General features: G+C 41.1%; 1 protein-coding gene across 9 annotated transcripts in view; it reads left to right on the top strand.

Annotated features, from left to right (window-relative positions):
* Positions 1-12,571, top strand: part of CBLL1 (Cbl proto-oncogene like 1) — a 35,731-nt gene extending 23,160 nt beyond the window's left edge. For 4 of the 9 annotated variants that reach the window (XM_084811034.1, XM_084811032.1, XM_084811039.1 and 1 more), the window contains 6 exons: positions 522-686; positions 7,731-7,831; positions 8,178-8,261; positions 9,689-9,762; positions 10,415-10,459; positions 11,028-12,565. In XM_084811034.1, the coding sequence (XP_084667160.1) occupies positions 522-686; positions 7,731-7,831; positions 8,178-8,261; positions 9,689-9,762; positions 10,415-10,459; positions 11,028-12,069 (1,511 nt within the window). In that variant the 3' untranslated portion in view covers positions 12,070-12,565. Of the gene's footprint in view, positions 1-413; positions 687-7,730; positions 7,832-8,177; positions 8,262-9,688; positions 9,763-10,414; positions 10,460-11,027 lie in introns of those variants that run through there. The other 5 variants (XM_084811037.1, XM_084811033.1, XM_084811040.1 and 2 more) reach the window with 3 other exon arrangements.
* Positions 12,572-20,196: the final 7,625 nt, after the last annotated feature.

The raw sequence follows: 20,196 nt of genomic DNA, 5'->3' as shown, positions 1-20,196 counted from the left end.
TTGAAGAAGGATGCAGACAAACTGGAGAGGGTTCAGAGGAGGGCAACAAAAATGATCAGGGGACTGGCAACAAAGCCCTATGAAGAGAGACTGAAAGAACTGGGCATGTTTAGCCTTGAGAAGAGAAGTCTGAGGGGAGATATGATAGCACTCTTCAAGTCCTTGAAAGGTTGTCACAGAGAGGAAGGCCAGGATCTCTTCTTGATCATCCCAGAGTGCAGGACACGGAATAATGGGCTCAAGTTACAGGAAGCCAGATTCCGGCTGAACATCAGGAAAAACTTCCTGGCTGTTAGAGCAATACGACAGTGGAACCAATGACCTAGGGAGGTGGTGGGCTCTCCTACACTGGAGGCTTTCAGGATGAGGCTGGACAGCCATTTGTCAGGGATGCTCTGACTTGGATTCCTGCACTGAGCAGGGGGTTGGACTCGATGGCCTTGTAGGCCCCTTCCAACCCTACTATTCTATGATTCTATGATAAATGGAAACTAATATAGCTTTGTGTGTTTTTTACATAGACAATGATTTGCAAGGCACAAATAGTTCTGGATCATTGGGTGGCCTTGATGTTCGCCGACGTATCCCTATAAAGCTCATTTCCAAACAGACCAACAAAGCTAAACCTACACCACCTCGTCCTGCAAGAAGTATGAATAGGGTGCCATCAAAAGCTGGTGAAGAAGGTAAAGTGATCTGAGAAAGAGTATATTGTAATTCTCAAAGGTTTTAACAATTTCTGCCATTCATCTGACTTCTTCCAGAATTGGCAGTATGCAGAAAGCACAGACATGCAAAACAATGAGTCATTTTTTTTTAGTGTTTTAAGAAGCACTGCTTCCCCCCACCTGCAGCTTTTTTTTTTTAAACATACAGCTTTGGCATCGTGCTAGCTTGACTATACACATGCTCTCATGTAATGTCATCACATCAGGTCCTTTAGTTATTTAAGCTGCTTCTATACCACTTGACATCTGAGGATTTCCAAGCACTTTACATAAAAACACGTAAAATACAATATAAAAACCAATATAAAAATGGTATAAAACAATAAATGCCTTTAAAACATTACAACAAATGTAGTAAAACAGAGCACTGTCATGATCAGGGAAAACTTGAGTGACCAAATGTGTTTTCAAGAGGGGTTAGAGGGTTGCCACAGTTTCCATCTCTCGATCCACATGTAGGAGAGTGTTCCAGAAGGTGGGTGCCACTACCGAGAAGGCCTGCTTACATACAGTGTCTGACAACATGCTGGTGGCCATGGAATGACCGATAGGGCCTCCTCTGACGAACTCAGTGGTTGATTCAGGACTTTGAATGTTAACAACAAAACTTTGAACATGGCTCGGTAGCTAATAGGCAGCCAGTACAGTTCTTTTAACATAGGTGGACTTCCGGTCGCAGATGGCGGTGTTCTGGCAGCCTGATTAGTGAGCTCCTCTAGTTTTTAGTTTCTTCTTCCCTTTTTATTTAGAGGGCTCTTAAAACTACTTTGAAAGACTGTTTTAAGGTTTTATCTCCCAGACTGTTTGTGTAAACCAGCTGGGAGGAGTCTGGGGAAGCTCCAAGAAGTAACAAGGATCGTAAACTGTTTACTCATGGGCAGTAAAAAGCGATGCAGGACAAGCACTCTATCCTCGAAGGCTCTGAAACAACAAAGGATTGACCATCTCTCAGCCAGTGGCTCTACGGGTAATTTATTGCCCCCCCACATCTAAAAATAGGTATGCTGTCTTGAAGTCTGAGTTACTCTCTCCGCTGATCGATTTGACTCTCCCTCCCCACGAACCAGCTAAAACTTCATTTCTGGGCTCTGAAAATGTGCAAATTCCATCTCCTGGAAGTAGAACTCCAAATATTTTAAAGAACTTTTATTTCGAATATGTTGCTCAACGGTGTCTCTTAACTGCCCAAACTGCTATTGCAATATTTGATAGTCTCCAGGCAGTCTGCACTAAAGTTGATGCCCTTGGGGAGGCTGCTTCCAAGCTGGGAATATCTTACAGATCTCTAACACCAACTCCACAGACTCGGTTACTAAACCAGATCTGTTGGGACTGGGATTAAAAAAACCCTTGATGCAAAATGTAAATAAATCCATGTCTATAAATGTAAATAACAGTATCCCCAATGGATCTACCTCTGCCCAAGTTCTCCAAACTACACAGGAGCTCCTACAAATCACTCTAATCAGAGTTAATAGAGACAGATGGACCTTGCATAGAGCCATGATTTACTCCCTGAGCCAACTTTTACACTGCAACCTTCAGTATATCGACATTCTTTCTATAGATAGCTTCCAGCAAAACCAGGTCAGAAAAGACTGCTACTTACTTTTAGACAAGCTGTTATTCCTCTTATGCTTTTTAAAATGACAACTTTTTTGGCTAGATTCCACATTACTCCAATGAGAGCTTTTCACGATACAGCCATCCAGCCTCTTCTATTACGATACAGCCATCCAGCCTCTTCTATTACGTCATGTTCCACATCTAAAGCACTCTGCTGATAAGGAACCTACGGAAATGACCTTGGGCTATTCAACAGCTAATCTTGGGCTCTCTGCTAACCAACTTTCGGCAGTTTTGCCAAACTGCTGGAGTAATTTCCCTTGCTCTGATCCATTTGGGGTTCAGAACAGCCCTGACAAGGATTTATTATGTTTCACTGACCTTAACCCTAAATGGAAGGAATTAAAAGCCAGTTCAGCCTCCCTGTGTATTATTGCGGAACAGCTACGAGAGCACTTTCTACAACAGGACTTAGAAAATCTAAGCACTTATGTTGACGCACAAACTGTTTTTCAAACCAGGACTTCAGGTGGGGTAGCAACCTCACAGCCCCAGGCAGATTTTCAGCCAATAGATTTGGCCTCTTTCAACAATGTGACACCCTTGGATTACAAGTGTCCTGTAACACAGAAAGCACCAAGGGCCTCAGACTCATTGATACATCAAATGGAACAACTGTCACAATCACTATCATCCCCTGCAAGTGATGAAAACCTAATTCCATACAACTTTTTGGCTGCCTCTTTGTTGTCTACTCGCTTGGATGCCACCTTACTTAAACCAGCTAAACCATGCCTGCATAGTAGACCTCCTTCCAGAAGTGATTTATAAGGATCTAAGGATAGCCCTGGTCCTTCCTGTTCTCCAACCGATGATGACCGAAGACAACATACAGCTAAATCACGTGGAGGTGCTATCCCCTGTGATGCAGTCTCAGACTACAATTCCCTTGTATGTCCCGCAGAGCACTGGCTCAAAAGATTATCTCTTGGCTGAATATGACATTAAATAAATCATTACAGAATTCTCAGGGATGCTAATCCCCACTATGGAGTCTTCTCCAGAATGCTCAGATTGACTGCCAACCTCTCAACAAATTTTTTCTGTGCTTTCATGGAATATAGAAGGGTGGAAAAACAAGAGCAGAGATGATTCCTTTATAAATTACATCTCTAAATTTGACATTTTGATGTTACAAGAGGCCGGGGCTCTGGACGATATAGAACTAAATGGTTTCATTGGCTACCAACTTCACGCCTCCTCTAGTGATAAGAAGGGATGGCCTAGGGGTGGCCTAGGCATTTTTGTATCTACACGGCTTCGCATGTCAGTGACTAATCTTCCCTCTTTTAATCAGTTTGCAGTTGCAATAATAATTAAATTCAATCACTTCAATATGTTACTCCTGAACGTATATCTTCCTCCCCAACAACTCCGTTCACAGATCAACATGCTATGGCAAGATCTAGAATTATATTTTGGAAATCTGATATTAACCACCCAGATTACACAAGTACATATTGGGGGTGATTTCAATGCCAGGTTAGGACCAGAAGACACTGTCCTCTACACTCATCATCATTTCTTTCCTCCAGAAAGGCCAACTTTCTTTCCTACAAACTCCTGCCTTTCAAAAGATACTATCTGCAGTTATGCTGGACTATGCCTGGCCCAAATGGTATACCGTTTGGATTTATGTATTGTAAATTTAAGTGTTACCGGCGACATCCTGGGAGAATACACATTTTGGTCACATACTAGGATGAGTGCTATTGACTACCTGATTTCCTCATTGTTGTTGTTCAGTCGTTAAGTCGTGTCCGACTCTTCATGACCCCATGGACCATAGCACACCAGGCCTTCCTGTCCTCCGCTCTCTCCCGGAGCGTGCTCAAGTTCATATTCATTGCATCGGTGATGCTATCTAGCCATCTCATCCTCTGCCGTCCCCTTCTCCTTTTGTCGTCAATCTTTCCCAGCATCAGGGTCTTTTCCAGTGGGTTTTCTCTTCGCGTTAGGTGGCCAGATTTCCTCATGTAACCTTTTAAAACTTGTGGATCATTTGGTGAAAGACAATCAGCAGCAATCATCTTCCCTTGACCCTGGCCCTAAAGTCCTTGGAGTGCCATATGCACGTCGTTGCTGCTTTTCGGCCTGACATTGAGGCTGATATCATAACCACTAAGATCAAATGGATTGAGAAGTTGGTAAACGCTGTTCATTTCCACAAGATTCGTTCTTCCATTCTCACAACAGGCGCAAACTCTGGAATTTTAGATGTTTACGAGATTTTGATCAATGAATTAAAGGCTCATTTAACAGTTAAAAATCTGGGGAAGCATCAGACTACCCAGTTCAGATCTAAGAGCTGGTTTGACCAGGACTGCATTTGTGCTAAGAAAGGCCCGATTGCTAAATTCAGGGCCTACAAGGAAAATCCCTTAGCATTTTCATTGGCTGACTTAATATCACACAAAAAATGCTATAAAACCCTGCTTAAGGCCAAAAAGGAGTGTGCTCAAAAAGCAGGGTGGGAACAACTCATTCATGCTGTGAGGTCCAAAGATACAGCCTCCTTCTGGCACTTGACTACAGTGCTTCCTGCCTGTGGTCCAACACGTCTGGACTGTCATATTTCTTCTGAGATATGGGAGACACATTTTCGTGCACTATATGCAGAAGAGGAGGCACCTACTTTCCGGGTGGAGCATATCTCAGGACCCTTTATTGAATGGCCTCCTGTCTCAGTCTCTGAGATCATTGATCTGGTAAACCAACTAAAACCGGGCAAGGCCCCTGGCTGCAACTGTATACCTCCAGAAAAGAAATATTGATTGGTGGGCTCCTGTTCTAGCTACTCTCTTCATATATATAGATTGAACTGCCCATATTCCGCCAGACTGGGGCTAGCATCATCCCCATCTTTAAAAAGAGAAGGAAAGATGACCCAGTCAGTTACCACCCAATCAGCTTACTTACCATTATTAGCAAGCTATATGCCAGGCACCTCTATTGGAAATTTCAAACTTGGATGGAACGTGAAAACATTCTGGCTGATGAACAGGCTGGCTTTAGATCAGGCCGATCCACTATGGACCAAGCTTTAATCCTTCAACATCTTGTGGAGAAACACATCAATAAACTTCAAACTTCCCTGTTTGCGGCTTTTGTAGATCTTAAATCTGCCTTTGATTCCATCTCCAGAGATAAACTTTGGCATAAACTTGAGGCTAGTTCAGTGGATAGCCGCTTACTACTTCTTATGTATAAGTTACATGAAAGCACCACTTTAAAAATTAGATGCGACCCAGCAGGTCTGTTGTCTAGCCCTGTTTCAACATTCAGAGGTGTAAAGCAAAGTTGCATCTTGCTCCTCTATTGTTTAACTTTTACATAAACTCATTAGTTAAAGCTCTTGACCGTTTTGACATCCACCCTCCCAAGCTAGCTGATAGACACCTATTGGTGCTACTTTATGCTGATGATGCAGTAATCCTGTCTCAGTCACCTTTAGGCTTGAAGAGAGTCTTGCGGGCCCAATATTGTCATGATGAACATCTGCAAATGAATTATCAGAAGACAAAGGCCATGGTCTTTGCCAAAAGACCAAGGACATACAGTTGGAATGTTAATGGCCATAAGATTGAGCAGGCAAAGATCTTTAAATACCAGGGTGTTGTTTTCCAAGCCAATGGCATCTGGAAGGTGCATGCAGAATATGCCACCCAGACAGCTCTAAGAAGTGCCACTGCTATTTTAAATTTCTTCTGTACAAGAGGAGGTCACTATGTACCGGCAGCAGTAAAGCTGTTTGTGGCCACATCATTAGCCCAACTCTTGTACGGCGCACAACTTGGCCCCTATCCCAGTTTTGCCCCCGTGGAAGCAGTACAATCAAAATTTCTGAGGGCTGTCCTCCAGGTGCCCTGCTGTGTTGCCAGTGCTGCTTTGAGACTAGAAGTTGGTCTCCAGAAGGATGAAATTAAGGCTTGGCTTGCCATTTTTAACTTTTGGTTAAAGGTATGTTTTTTCGCAGCAGGCCTAGCTTCATTAATTTTTCAGGATGTATCTCAATCTTTCTGGACTAAAGTTTTATCTCAAAAGCTTTTGTTTTATGGACTCTCCCCTAGTTATTTGATTTCTCTGGGGTATGAGAAGGCCAGAGCAACACTCAGGCAACGCCTAGCAGATACTGAATATCAAGTTGACTTGAGTTTAACTTCAACTTCCATTTTAATTGATACTGCACTTCAACTTCACAAACCAGCAAATTACTTCTATTGACTTTCAGTCCAGAAGTACCGCAGAGCTTTTACACTGGCACATCTCAATTCCCTCCCCTCAGCTGTCTTAGAGGGCAGATTCTGTAAAACTCCCTATTACAAATGGAAGTGTCCTTGTAACTCAGGAGAGATTGAAACAGTTCTTCTGTACTGTCTTTTCTATTGTGAAATTTATAGAACTTTTATTGATCCCATTTCATCTAAACTGCCAGGACGTTTGGATGCATTTTATGTCCTTTTATTTCTCTCTGATAAAAAAGCATCCACTACTCTTATTACTGCCATTTTTTTTTGCAGCAGCAGCAAGCAAAATCCGTCAAGAATGTACTCAGTTCACTCAGAGTGTGAGTGTGTGTGTGTGTGTGTGTATATGTCTAGAACTTTTCTGAAATGTCTAGAACTTTTATAATTTTTTGGTTTTATACGTATATAGTCTTATTTCCTGTTATTGGTCAACGTGTTTTATGTTGGTTATTGTGCTACTTTGGTCATTCACCTGTAATAAAGAGTGATTGGCATAAGTGTAATATGTGTATATCTAGATGGTCCACTGAGCATCCTAGCTCCTGCCTTCTGTACTAGCTGCAGCTTCCAAAATACGTAGCTCCACAGAGTGCATTACAGCAGTCTAATGATGAGGTTACCATTGCATGAATCACCATAGCTAGGCTATCCTATAGATAGAGCTGTGCTTACTTGTCACTGTCCAATTTGTCTTGCACTTCCCAACATATGAAACAGTTACATCCTGTGTCATTGTGGGGGAAGTTGAACAGCTCACCCACAACCAAGGGTGACCTAAGCTATTCATGCAGGCATGATGGGAAATGTTTTGAAGAATTTAACGTATATCATGTTTGAAGATTCTGGATATTATTACTACTAGAGCTGAACCAGATCACATTGCTATACAGAATTAAGCAGCTATGAAAGATGGATGAAAATTTTTACCAGCCCAGAACACCCAGGTTAATGTTTTCTGACTGTAGTGAATGACATGCATTGCTGATTGTATATATTTTCCTATATCATGGATATCTTACTTTCAAGCACTTAAATTATAGAGTTGTGATGTTTTTGCAGACTAGAACTATACCTATTACAGTTTGAGAGCAGATACTAAGAATTTTGTTTGGGGTTTGTTCTTCCACAGAAGATTTTGACTACAATGAAGAAGAACGATATGAATGCAAGGGTGGTGACGTGTTTAGTAATCAAAGAAGGTTCCCTGGACATCTCTTCTGGGACTTTAAGGTGCACTAATTGACTCAGTAGTTCTGGTGATCACATTAAATACATGCTATTTAAAGACTATAAAAGAAAATCAAATTATTGTTATGAATAGGTTTTGGTATCTTGTTTTTGGAACAGAGACTATATAGTTATTTAGCATATTGTTGTAACTAAATATATGGAGAGTAGTAGTTTAGTATGGTTCACAAAAATTATGGTAAGATTAAGAAAAGAAGAAGGCAACCCCCCCCCCCCCCATGACTTCCAGAAAAATTCACCCAGGCTTTCTGTATATTTCCAGACATTAAGTATGCAAGTATGTGGTGATATATCAGCTGATGAAATATGATGATTATCATTTTGACAGATCAATTTACTTGGTGAAAAGGATGATACCCCAGTCCATTTCTGTGATAAGTGTGGGCTGCCTATCAAAATGTATGGACGCATGGTAAGTGGAACCATCTTGTTCAACCCAAAACAATCATACAGCTGTCTGATATGGATAGTTATGTCTTCTCATTATGATTCAGTGTAATATCTTGCTTCATGCAGAGACCTGTTAAATTAAATGGAATATTGTGTAGGTTGAAAAACAGCACACGTACAGTTTTTGGTGTTCTTTTTATGTACAGTGGGTTTAGTTATAGATAAAGCACTATTTCAGTTTGTTCTTGCTCTTTTACTTCCAATTTTGCAGATTTTGAATATTGTAGTTCCTTATTTATGATATGTACATAGTTCTCTCCTCAACCTTCCATTTTATCTTCACAACAACCCTGTAATTTGGTTTGGCTTAGCGTAGTAGAGTAGAGAATAATGACTTCATGGCTGAATTGGGATTTGAACCTGGGTGGTCTGAGGTTTTTGGACTGTAGTCTAGATGAGAACCATTATGTATGCCAAGTACATACCTAAATAAATGAAAGTTTGCCTTTGGTTTCAACAAAACTCAGATTTCTCTGAGAATTAGGTTGTTCAAATTAGTTGCACTGGATATCTGACTGTAGCATTCAGTGTGTATGCATTTTAAGTGAGAGACTTTAAGTGCAGAACCTTAGAGGCCAGTATCCAACAGGGTGCTTATGCCCCGCTTCCGTGTGATTCCGTTGCACAAGCAGCCCATACCACTTGCGCAATGGCAATGTGGTGTTTCCAGATGCAACCCGAAACAAGTGGAAACTCTCGTTTCTGGAAGGAAGCAAGTCATGGAGCTCACATAAGGAGGTTCCGCCAGCCAGCCTCCTTCCAGAAATGAATGTTTCTACTTGTTTCGGAGCGTCCTCTAGGAAGTGCTAAATCTCCCTTGCATAAGTGGTGGGTCCCGCTTGCACAACGGAAGCAGCAGGACACACTGCTTGTGGAAGGGAATCAGCAGGATGGAAAGGACTTGGTGGGGGCAGAAATGCTCCCCTTGGATACCCCCCAGAGTGTCCAGTAGAGAGAGAGGAAGGTCTGTATAACCAATCACAAAATACATATTTGGTGCTTTATTGTATGTATCCAATACAGCAGCTTCATGGACAACTTAAGTGTAACAGTTTTATTTTCAGAAAAATGATTTGGATTGTTATGGACATTATTACTATTTGTTTCTTTATTGCTTCTCAGTATACAGTGTGCCTTACTATCCTGGTAGATGCATAAGAATGTGCTCTAAACAATAATGTTCATAATATCCCATCCAGACTTAGTCTTAGAGTAGACCCACTGCAAATCATGGGACCAGTTAGTCATGACTATCTGAAGTCCCACTGATCTCAGTGGGTCAACCCTACAGAGGACTAAGTCTAGATCCAGCCCTAAAACTGCAGATTTTGCAAAGTGTTAGTTTGCATATGTTGTTTTCTTGAATGGAGTTCTTTGTGTGTTTTTTAGATACCCTGCAAGCATGTTTTCTGCTATGATTGTGCTATTTTACATGAGAAGAAAGGTGACAAAATGTGTCCAGGGTAAGCTTACTAATGTGTTGGGGGGGCAGATGGGGAAGAGGGAGGAGAGAGTCTGCTCCCTTTTTCTGGTTTTCAGTCAGCATGACTTGATTCTGTCTGTTTCCTCGTTGGGAGGGTAACATGTGAATCAGGCCCTTACTTTACTGGAGATGAGAAGAAGGAAGACACTTGTGAGTGGGTCAGGTTCTCTTTATGCTAGGATGACTCTCTGCTCATAAGAATTGGCTGGGGAGTTGGTTTTGGAAACAGCTGTCACTGATGAAAGTGTTGTACTATTCAGCAATTATATCAGATACATGACCAGAATACACAGTAGTCTATAATTGGGTCGGGCAGTATTAGACACCATGGGCATTATGAAATTGTGATCAAGTCTACACGATCCCCTTTGTTTATTCTCAGTATCTTCAACATTTATATTTGCACCCCAAACCCTTTAGGGACAGCTAGCAAAGCATAAATTAACTGCACAAAGAATTTATAGTTTATTTTGAATTGTTGATAATATATTGAGGGATTTGGATTAATTCTGCTTTATTAAAGTGTGAAAGGATTTTGGATAAGGGCTATATATTTTTTTCAATAAGTAGTCAAACTTGCTTGTATTCTGCTATTAAAATACTGGAACAAATGATATCTCTCTGTCACTTAGGATGAATTTCCACAGTCATTTTGGTTGGGGAAACCTATCCATAAGGTGATGTTTTGCCTGTCATTCTCCTATAGTAAAGGTTTCTACTGACTGCTTTTCCTATGGCCACATCCTGGACAATAAATCCATTTCAAAATCACATTCACCATGGTCAAATGACATGGGTGACACATCCTACAGTGTCATAGTGATTTGTGAAAATTTCACCTTTATATGATCTGTTATCAGGAAATACAATTATTTAAATGTGTTTACTGCTTGTGTGCTTTCTAATGTAAATGTAGAATATGAAGAAGGTTAAGGGATATTGGGCTAAACTTAAGTTCAGAAAATACAATGTGTGGGTCAGATTCTCATTGTGCTATGATGATTCTCTACATATAAGAGTGGGCGGCTTTCTTTATGTTTAAAGGGTGCTATCCTTATTGCAACATTTCCATTGATTTTAATGAAGAAAGAATGCAAAGCCAGAATGTTATCAAAGAGGAGAGACATAAAATATTACAATATGAAATAGTTTTTTACCTTTATAAAGCAGTAGCTTTTTATTAATTTGGAGGACTTGAAATAGAGTCTGTAAATAACGTTCTTATTTCTTTCCCTCCTAATGTAGCTGCAATGAGCCTGTGCAACGAATTGAGCAGTGTGTACGAGGGTCTCTCTTCATGTGTAGCATTGTGCAAGGGTGCAAAAGAACCTATTTATCCCAGAGAGACTTACAGGCTCACATCAACCACCGTCATATGAGAGCTGGCAAGCCAGTTGCACGCCCTCCACTGGAACCTGTTCATCCTCCTATTGCTCCTCCTCCTGCTGAAATCCCAGAGCGGTTCATAATGCCACCTGATAAGCATCATCTGAGTCACATTCCACCAAAGCAGCACATCATGATGCCACCTCCACCATTGCAGCACGTGCCACACGAGCATTATAACCAGCCACATGAAGATATTCGTGCGTCTCCGGCAGAGATGTCCATGGCTCCTCCTCCCCCTCGCTCAGTCAGTCAAGATACCTTTCGCATTTCCACAAGAAAACACAGCAATCTTATAACTGTCCCTATTCAGGATGATTCAAATTCTGGTACTCGAGAACCACCTCCACCTGCCCCAGCACCTGCTCACCATCATCCTGAATATCAGGGCCAACCAGTGGTATCCCACCCTCATCATATTATGCCACCACAGCAACATTATGCACCACCCCCTCCACCCCCTCCACCAATAAGTCATCCAATGCAACATCCTCCCCAGACAGCAGGTACTCCTCATCTGGTTTATAGTCAAGCTCCACCTCCTCCGATGACCTCTGCTCCTCCACCAATAACCCCTCCCCCCGGACATATTATTGCCCAACTGCCACCTTATATGAACCATCCTCCACCTGGACCACCACCTCCTCAACATGGTGGCCCACCTGTAAATGTAAATGCACCCCCTCCCCATCATTATAACCCTAATGCTTTGCCAAAGTTCAGTGAAGACCAAGGAACTCTCAGTCCTCCTTTCACTCAGCCGGGGGGAATGAGTCCAGGCATGTGGCCAGCTCCTAGGGGGCCACCGCCACCACCAAGAATGCAAGGTCCACCTTCACAAGCTCCACTTCCTGGACCACACCACCCTGACCAAGCAAGATACAGGCCATACTATCAATGATATTAATAGCAATTTGAACTGAAGTATGATATAGGAAGGATAAGATTCTAAACAGCAGCCTTTAAATGAATCTGACTGTTTGGGGGAGCTCTCTTGTTTTGCTTCGTTTATTTGAAAATTAAATATGTGACTGTAAAACTCTCTGGGGACTTAGATCTTAAGGTAAAATTTTAAAACCTTGATCATAGGACTCTTGACACCTGATATACTGTAGTGCTAAGTGGCTCTGTAGTTGACAGCTACATTTTAGCAGACGTTGTACCTGTAGTCTGGTTGAACTACCCCAGAGATGATCATTTGTAATATTTCCCAAACAACTGAACATTTCTTGTACCACTTTAAAGTATTTTTGTTAAATCTAATAGTTTCATTTGTGATACGTTTTCTTTTTTGTCAGCTCGTGTATAATTAAATTTAAAATACGGTCTAAAGATGTTTGCTTTTTTACATGAACTTACAATTTCTGTTTGGGGTGGACTGGGGAGTAAAGAGATAAACAATGGATTCAGTATTAGTATTTTTCAAACAGCCATGATGACATTTTTATTTGGGAGATTTTTGGTCTTTTCAGAGAATGTGAGAATCAGGAAAGTAACTCCTTTTATTGGATTAATGAGCAAATACCGGCTTTTGAATTCACACAGGTCTTTAAAAAATGCACTTAATCCTGCAATCCCATACACACTTAACTGGGAGTAAGTCCCATTAGATTCAATGGAACTTACTTCTAAGTAGACATGTATAGGATTCTACTGTTAAAAGTCTGAGACTTGTTAAAAGGGCTATGTCAAGCCTTCCCTGTATCTCCTTTAGTGTTTCAATTTTCAGGGGAAAACGGTAATACTTTCCTTACAGCAATACATTATAACAGCAGAAGGTTTTCTGTTTTATTCCAAACTAAAATATAATGCACTGTACCACTAATGGGCAATTCATGTTAATGTCAGAAGAACAACTGTTGTTCCCATATCCACATTGGTGGTAAAGAAATCATAAAGGTGGTTTTGCCTCATGAGTTTCTACAGAGAATATTCCTTACGAATGTAGTTAAAACTTTATTATGAGCCATGTCAGATACTGAGCTTTTAAAATGCACATACAAAACATTTGTGTGTGGTCATAAACATATTTGCTTCCATGTAATAGGTGAAGAAACAGCAGACTCACTTATGTGGGTAAGAGTTGGATGCAATTTTGCTGACATTAAGAATATCACATTGCAATAGACTGCAATCCTATATACACTAACTAGGGAGTAAGTCCCATTGGACACAGTTGGGGATACTTCTGAGTAAATATGCATAGGATTGTGCTGCATGGCTGCAATCGGATACACACCTGAAATTAAAAGCCCCATTGAACTCAATGGGATGGACTTCTGAATAGACATTGGGCCAGTTCACACAACATGACAGCCCATCATCAGTTAATTTACCTGCAAGGAGCTGCAGTGCATGGCAGCTGCCATAATGAATACGCAAGCCCCGGCCAGAGGTTGCTATGGCTTGTCAAGTCTGAATCTGTGCGGCGGGGGTTATTTGAGGGTTAAATAAACCTTGCATAAACCCCAAAACAGACCGTGGGTTATGCAAGGATTGGTTAACCCTCAAATAATCCTCCACTGCTCTGGTTCGGATGACACAAAAGCCATGGCAACCCCTGGCCAGGGCTTGCATATTCATAATGGCAGATGGCATGAGGATTAATTAACCCACAGTTGGCTGTTGTGTTGTCTGAACCAGCTGTCATTACATAGGATTGCACTGTAAAAAGTTTTATTTTCTGATCATTTCTTAAAGATTCTTGTTAACTTGATGTTTCACACTTCACACATGTTTACTTGGGGCATGTACATACATAAGTGGGGCAATCTCTTAATCACTTAAAAAATCAGGAACTCTCCCATCCCCCTCCAGCATGAATTTCCTCTGCCCACAACAATAGGCACCAACCTTAACTGATAAAGAGTAACCAGGATTTTAAACTGGGGTTTGAACTGGTTAGCAAGCCCTTGTCAGGAGAAAACTTTGTTAGCCTTTAACTGCAGTTGATGCCAATAGAACTCATAGCTATCAAAACAGGTGGGATTTGTGCTAGAGAGGGATGGGAAGAAGTGTATAGTCTACTCTTGATTTCTTAACTGTAATTAAGAGATTGTCCCTTTATGTTTGCACTGGCTTTTAATGACTTGTGAATTTGGTTGGCATATGCTTGGACTCTCGTTTCAATGATTTGCAGATTATGTTTTTGTTCAACTCTGTGAGGATCTGGAATTTGTGCTGCCATTCCAGTTTTGGTTCCGTTTTATAGCTTTAAATGTTCAGTACCTTGTATTTTTCATTAGCAATTCTAAGTGATTATTTGAAGGAACATACTTGATCAGGGTTGTTGTTTTTTTTGTAACCTTTGTTTTAATCGCTTTTCACAACCATTCATCCTGATCCAGCAATACTTGGGTGCAACATGGGATTGTGACAGTTTTCAGAGGGGTAGTTATGTTTTTTTCATCAAAAGCAAAGAAAGGCCTTCTGGCAGTCTTAACAAATGTATTGTGGTATAAGCTTTTGTGGACTATAAATTGACTGGTCAACAAAAGCTTGTGCTATAATAAATTGATTAGTCTTTACAGTGGATAAAAGTGATTTTTAAAAACCACAGATTTTTTATTTAAATAGGATGTTTAAATTTAAATTGATTTTTAAAAAAAATCACACATAAAATACTAAATTTCTTACTCAAAAACAAACATAGTCACAAATATCATAAACATGCAAAAACCCACACTTACAGTTTTATAAAAATGAAGTTACTTAATAATCAGGAATTCATTTTAGTTTTTCATCTTATCAAAATGGCTCTGTCTGGCCTGACTACCAGCTCTTGTTTCTTGAAAGTTCTGGGCTTTCAGTTTCTCTGGGCTTCATTACAGGGAACTTTCATCCTGCGATTGAGATTGCTCGATTGCTCGTTCATGGACGTTTGCGGGCTCTTTACATGATGCCATGACCCTCTTGCACTAAATGCCCTTTGTTCCGTTTTTAAATAGATCGCAGATAATGAGCTATCAAATTACCCCGTTGTGTTCTGCTTCAGATTCCTCCATGAAAAGAGTTAAAGCACAAGAAGAGAAGTGAGATCAAGGAAAGATAATGGAAGACTCAGATATGGGGAGAAGTGGGGGGGGGAGCGCATGTAAAGGGAGTCAGTGGTGATCCTGCATTTAAACGGAAGCAGAAAGCCCTGTTTTAAATGCAGGATTTTAGGCTGGCGTAGAAATGCCCTCTGACTAAAACATGTGCAAAGATACAGGCTAGATGGGATGATTGTTCTATGTTTATGTAGTGGTGGAGTTGGGCCAAGCAAGACAGACAAGTTAGTTAAGACCGAAGAAAGTCAGTGTAGCGAGGTGGATAAAAATGGATGCTTTTAAACATTTTAAAAATGGATGTTTTAACATTTAAATTAGATTTTTTCCTGCTCAGGAACTATCAAACCTTGCTTTGACCTATCAGTCATGGGCATTTTGTTCCCTTTTGCTACTTCGTTTATGTATGAGGGCAAGGCTGGGCCAAGATGGAATGAAGCAGAAAAGAGCAACACTGGAAAGAAAAAGCACACAAAATTGTCCATTGTGCATCTTCATGTATTTCCATACAAAGACTGCAGTCCTATGCCACTTACCTGGGAGCAAGCCTGTTGAACTCAATGGAACTTATTTCTAAGGTTGTGTGTGGCTTGTTACCCATGGCAACAAACCACCCTGGCCAGGTTCGCACAACACAAGCTGCGCCGTCGAGGGTAATTATACTAATTGCCCCGGTATGCAACCGGCATGCACATGGTGGTTAACAAATCACCATGGCTTATTAACCACCCTGCATTTGTGCGAACCAGGCCCTTATGATGCTGTGAGTGAGTCATGCCTATGGATGGGGATACATATCCTTATCAACAGATACACCTAGCACCTTCGGTGGTGCCCAGGTAATTAATACAATGCAAATCGATACCCAGATGCATATCTAACCGTGGGTGGAGTTCTTAACCCAGCTTCCATGTGGATCTCTGATGCGTAATCAAAGAGACTGAAACTTTTTTTTTTTTACATTTCTGCCTCTTATAGACTCAAAGTTGCTTTTCGATCAACAAGTGGGGTTCTATGACCCCTTATAAATGTTACTCAAGAGTGCTAAGATTCCCTCCCCCCCCCCACTCCCCACCATAGTATGGAGGTTGTATTAACTGCATGCAATACAAATGACTTGTGGCTTTCTGAGTTGTAAAACTTGCTCACAGCTGGAAGAGGAAGAAATAGGGCTGTTTATTGTGTGCTTAAGATCTTTATGGATGACTGTGATTCAGTAACTTAGGAAATGATTTTTCAAACTTCCAAGCAAATAATTTTCTATAGACGTTTGAACCTGAAGCAATAGATTGTTCATTTGGAAATCAGACATGTGAGCAGATTCACCATTTGTAGAATCAGTGTTTATGGGCATTAGAGGATTTCAAATAGTTTAAAGGTCTTCATATATGATCTATGATTAAATATGTAGGTCTATTTGGGCTTGGAACCAAAGAGCTATTCAATTAATTTCTCTGGGCTCAAGGGCTTGGGTTTGTGCTTCTTGAGCAGCTGCTCCCCATGTCAAACAGCAAACTGCCTTTTAAACTGAGGGGAATTTTAAATGCAGCTTGTAGTCTGGCACAGGAATATGTCATTTAAAGGGGGGAAATGCCAACATTTCCACTGGGTATGCCCAAGAGCTTGAGGAAGTAAGTATTTGGATCAGGCCATGATTCAAAAGCATGTACATATACAAAGTTGTATATTGAGCAATAGTTGGTTACTTTGAGGGTTGTATTTTTGAAGATTATATTCCGATTGGTTTCATCATCTATGTGGGCTTCTGTCCAAGGTGCCTTCAGTGTGATAAAGGCTCCCCAAAAGAGGAGGCAAGTATAATTAAGATGAAACACTATGCATGTTTACACAGGAAAAAAAGGCCTACAACTCCCAACATGCCCCAGCCAGCACAGTTGTTGGCCTTTTTTCTGTCTAAACATACATAGGATCGAGCGCCCTTAATTGTATTATAATTAAAGCTTGGGAAGCACATGTCTGCTTTCTAAACATACTCTGTGGGATTTACTGCCATGGCTGTTAGTTTAGATGGTTTTAAACGGTCACATTCGTGGAGGATAAGGCTATCAATGACTCCTTGGTAATATGACAATTTGGAGCCTGCAGGTTTAGAGGCAGAATACCTTTGAATCCCAGTTGCTGGAGAAGAACGGTGGGAGTGAGCTGTTGCCCTCGCGTCCTTCTTGTGAGCTGCAGAGAGGCATCTGGTTGACCACTGTGGGAAACAGGCTGCTGGACTAGATGAGCCTTGGGTCCAATTTGGCGGGGCTGCTCTTCCGATGTTTATTTTTAATCGTTAATTGGACAGATGCCCCCAGGGTGGTTCCTTTTAATTTTAAACGACCCTTTTAATTATTAGTGACAAATATCATTGTGTGTGTTCATGCATATCTAGGACAACATTATAGGTATACAACTATGTATTATTAGCGACTGATTATAAGAAAAAAAATCCATGTTGATCTTTATTTGAATTAAGATTACTTTGGTCACTGTGTGATAGGAGAGTATGTAGATCGTATAGCAGGGGTGGAAATGCCCAGGGGCCAAATCCAGCCCTCCTGGGGTCCCAATCTGGCCCTCAGGGGTCCTCCAGATGGCCACGTCCCTTTCCCCCAACCACTTATTGTTTGATGGTTTCCCAGCTTTGGTACAATTTTTTCCCTATTCCAAAAGGTGGAAATGTCTCTTAGTTTAGTTACTGGCAGTCAAAACTTTCAGCTAAAATATGCTGGTATTTTTGGCTCTGCCCACCACTGGAATGCAGCCCCCGAAAGCTTCTCCAAAATGGAATTTGGCCCTCCAGCTGAAAGAGGTCCTGCTCACCCGTTGTATAGTTTAGAGTTCTCTCACAGACTGAGAGAGAAAGGCATACCTCCTTTTTCCTTGAGGAATCTGGAGATGGCCACTCATTTACAGCACTTGTTTAAAAACCAAATCAGTTATACAAGTACAAACCTTGTATTGTCTTCTTCAGTTGCTAGAGGGCGGGGGAGAGATAATATTGAGGTCTTAGCCAAATATTTTCCTTACTTGGCTACCCATATATGGAACTACTCTGCACCTGTTTATTTGGGAGAAGCATGATTCCACACGGGGTTCCTAGTCACAGTGAGTATATGCGTGGGCAAAATGCTCCCCTTTACAGATGCCTCCCCCAATGTATGGACAGCATGGAGGGGCAGGGCCAGCACATATGGCCCCACCCTTGCCCTTCACACAGTTATAACCATGTGGGGGAGACTGCTTCAAAATAGGCTATGATCTGTCTCAATATTTTTTATGTGATTCCCTTTTAGATTCTCCTTTAACTTTTATACTGATGTATATGCCATTCTCTTTCATTGTTTTTATTGTTTATTACTCATATTGTAGACTACTTTGGAAAGAGTTAATACCTTGAAAGCTGGGGTCTAAATGACGTAAATAAATGATATCACATGGTGTGGCCCTTCCTGCACTATACTGCTTCAGACAACAGGTGGGTGGATCCTGAGAAGTTTTTAACCCTAGCCTTCTCTGTGATAATGGTTGTCTTCTATTAGCAGAATATTTTAAACACAAAGGAGCATTCAAATATAAGATCGCCACCTACAGCCTAAAGTAGAATAGTCTCAGAGCTTTTCTATACGAAGCATTTATTGTGTGCTCATCATTCCCTACTCACGGTTGTTTACGGGTTCTTTAGATGATGTCTTGATCTCTCAGTTGCGCTTCTGTTTTAAAGAGCACTTTCAACAAGTTTTTTTTAGAGCAGGGAAAATGCGGTGTTACTATTGAAAGCCAAAGAAAATGCTTTTTCAACTTGTGTATTTGTGCTACTCTGCTATATGACAGTATCACATAGAGGTTATGTAGTGGAAAATCAGAAAAGGAAATGCTCTTTGTGTAGTGCTCAGATCTCAGATCTACGATGAAACTGAAAGTAGATACAGCAGATTAACAGCATCGTGTAGAAAAGCTCTATATTATGTCCTTTCTCTGTATATTTGAATTGGCTCTGAATCCCATTGATTTAACTAAACTTGTTTCCCAGAATGAATTGTGTGCAGTTCTGGGCTGCAATTTCAGTGTTGTGTTATGTTTTCTTGTGTGAGTGACTGCATGCATTTCAGATGTGTCCTTGTTTGTACAGTCCCAGTGAAAAGCTGTGGCTCTGTATATGAAAAGTGTGTGCAGCAGCCTCTCCCAACTTGGTGGTGTCCAGACATTTTAGACTACAACTTGCAGAATTTCTGACCATTGGCCATGCTGGCTGAGTCTGATGGGAATTGAAGTCCAGAATAACTGGACAGCACCAGGTTGGAGAAGGCTGATCTAGAACGAAAGACAAAGAAAAACAAGCATTAAGAACAGCTGTCATGGTACAAATTATGGCCCTGCAAAATTATGGCAAAACAAATGCAAAGGCTTTTGTAAAATAAATATTTTTTAAAGGATCTTCTGCAGATGGCAAAAAGCACTTTCATATACCAAGCAGATGAAAATGCTAATTGCAACAAAATACTGGGCTAGGGATAGAAAGTGCTGAACAGTTTGAGACTAGAGTACCTGAAGGAACTTCTGCCTTCGCACCAGCCTGCACATTAATGGATCATCATTAGCAGCCCTTAACTAGGGGGGCATTTTCACCACAACAGAAGGAGAAGCACATCAGGGTATTCTCTGCATTTTCAGGAAATTGGCTTTGGTTCAGCAGGGACACATGAAGCCAGACAAGCAGAGTATACTATACCTAAACCCCGCTTTTCATGGGTCACACAGCGTTTGGAATCAACATACTTCCAGGTCAGGTGGGCAGAGTAAAACTAAATGTCATCAACACACAGCGGCTGCTCAACTAATGAGAGAGGCTTGTTTCCTGCCCCTGTCCAGGCTCCCCCCTGCTACTACATTATTATGAATGGAGAGTAACTAATTCACAATTCTGAAGGCTAGAAACAGCACTGTATGAATGACTAAAGGCAGGCTAGATACTCACT

This window comes from Heloderma suspectum, chromosome 7 (assembly GCF_057233095.1).
Source record: "Heloderma suspectum isolate Gila_16-S chromosome 7, 16-S_ref, whole genome shotgun sequence".
NCBI classification, from domain to species: Eukaryota; Metazoa; Chordata; class Lepidosauria; order Squamata; family Helodermatidae; genus Heloderma; species Heloderma suspectum.
Note: the sequence above shows the minus strand (reverse complement) of the source record. Positions and strands in the feature narration are given on the sequence as shown.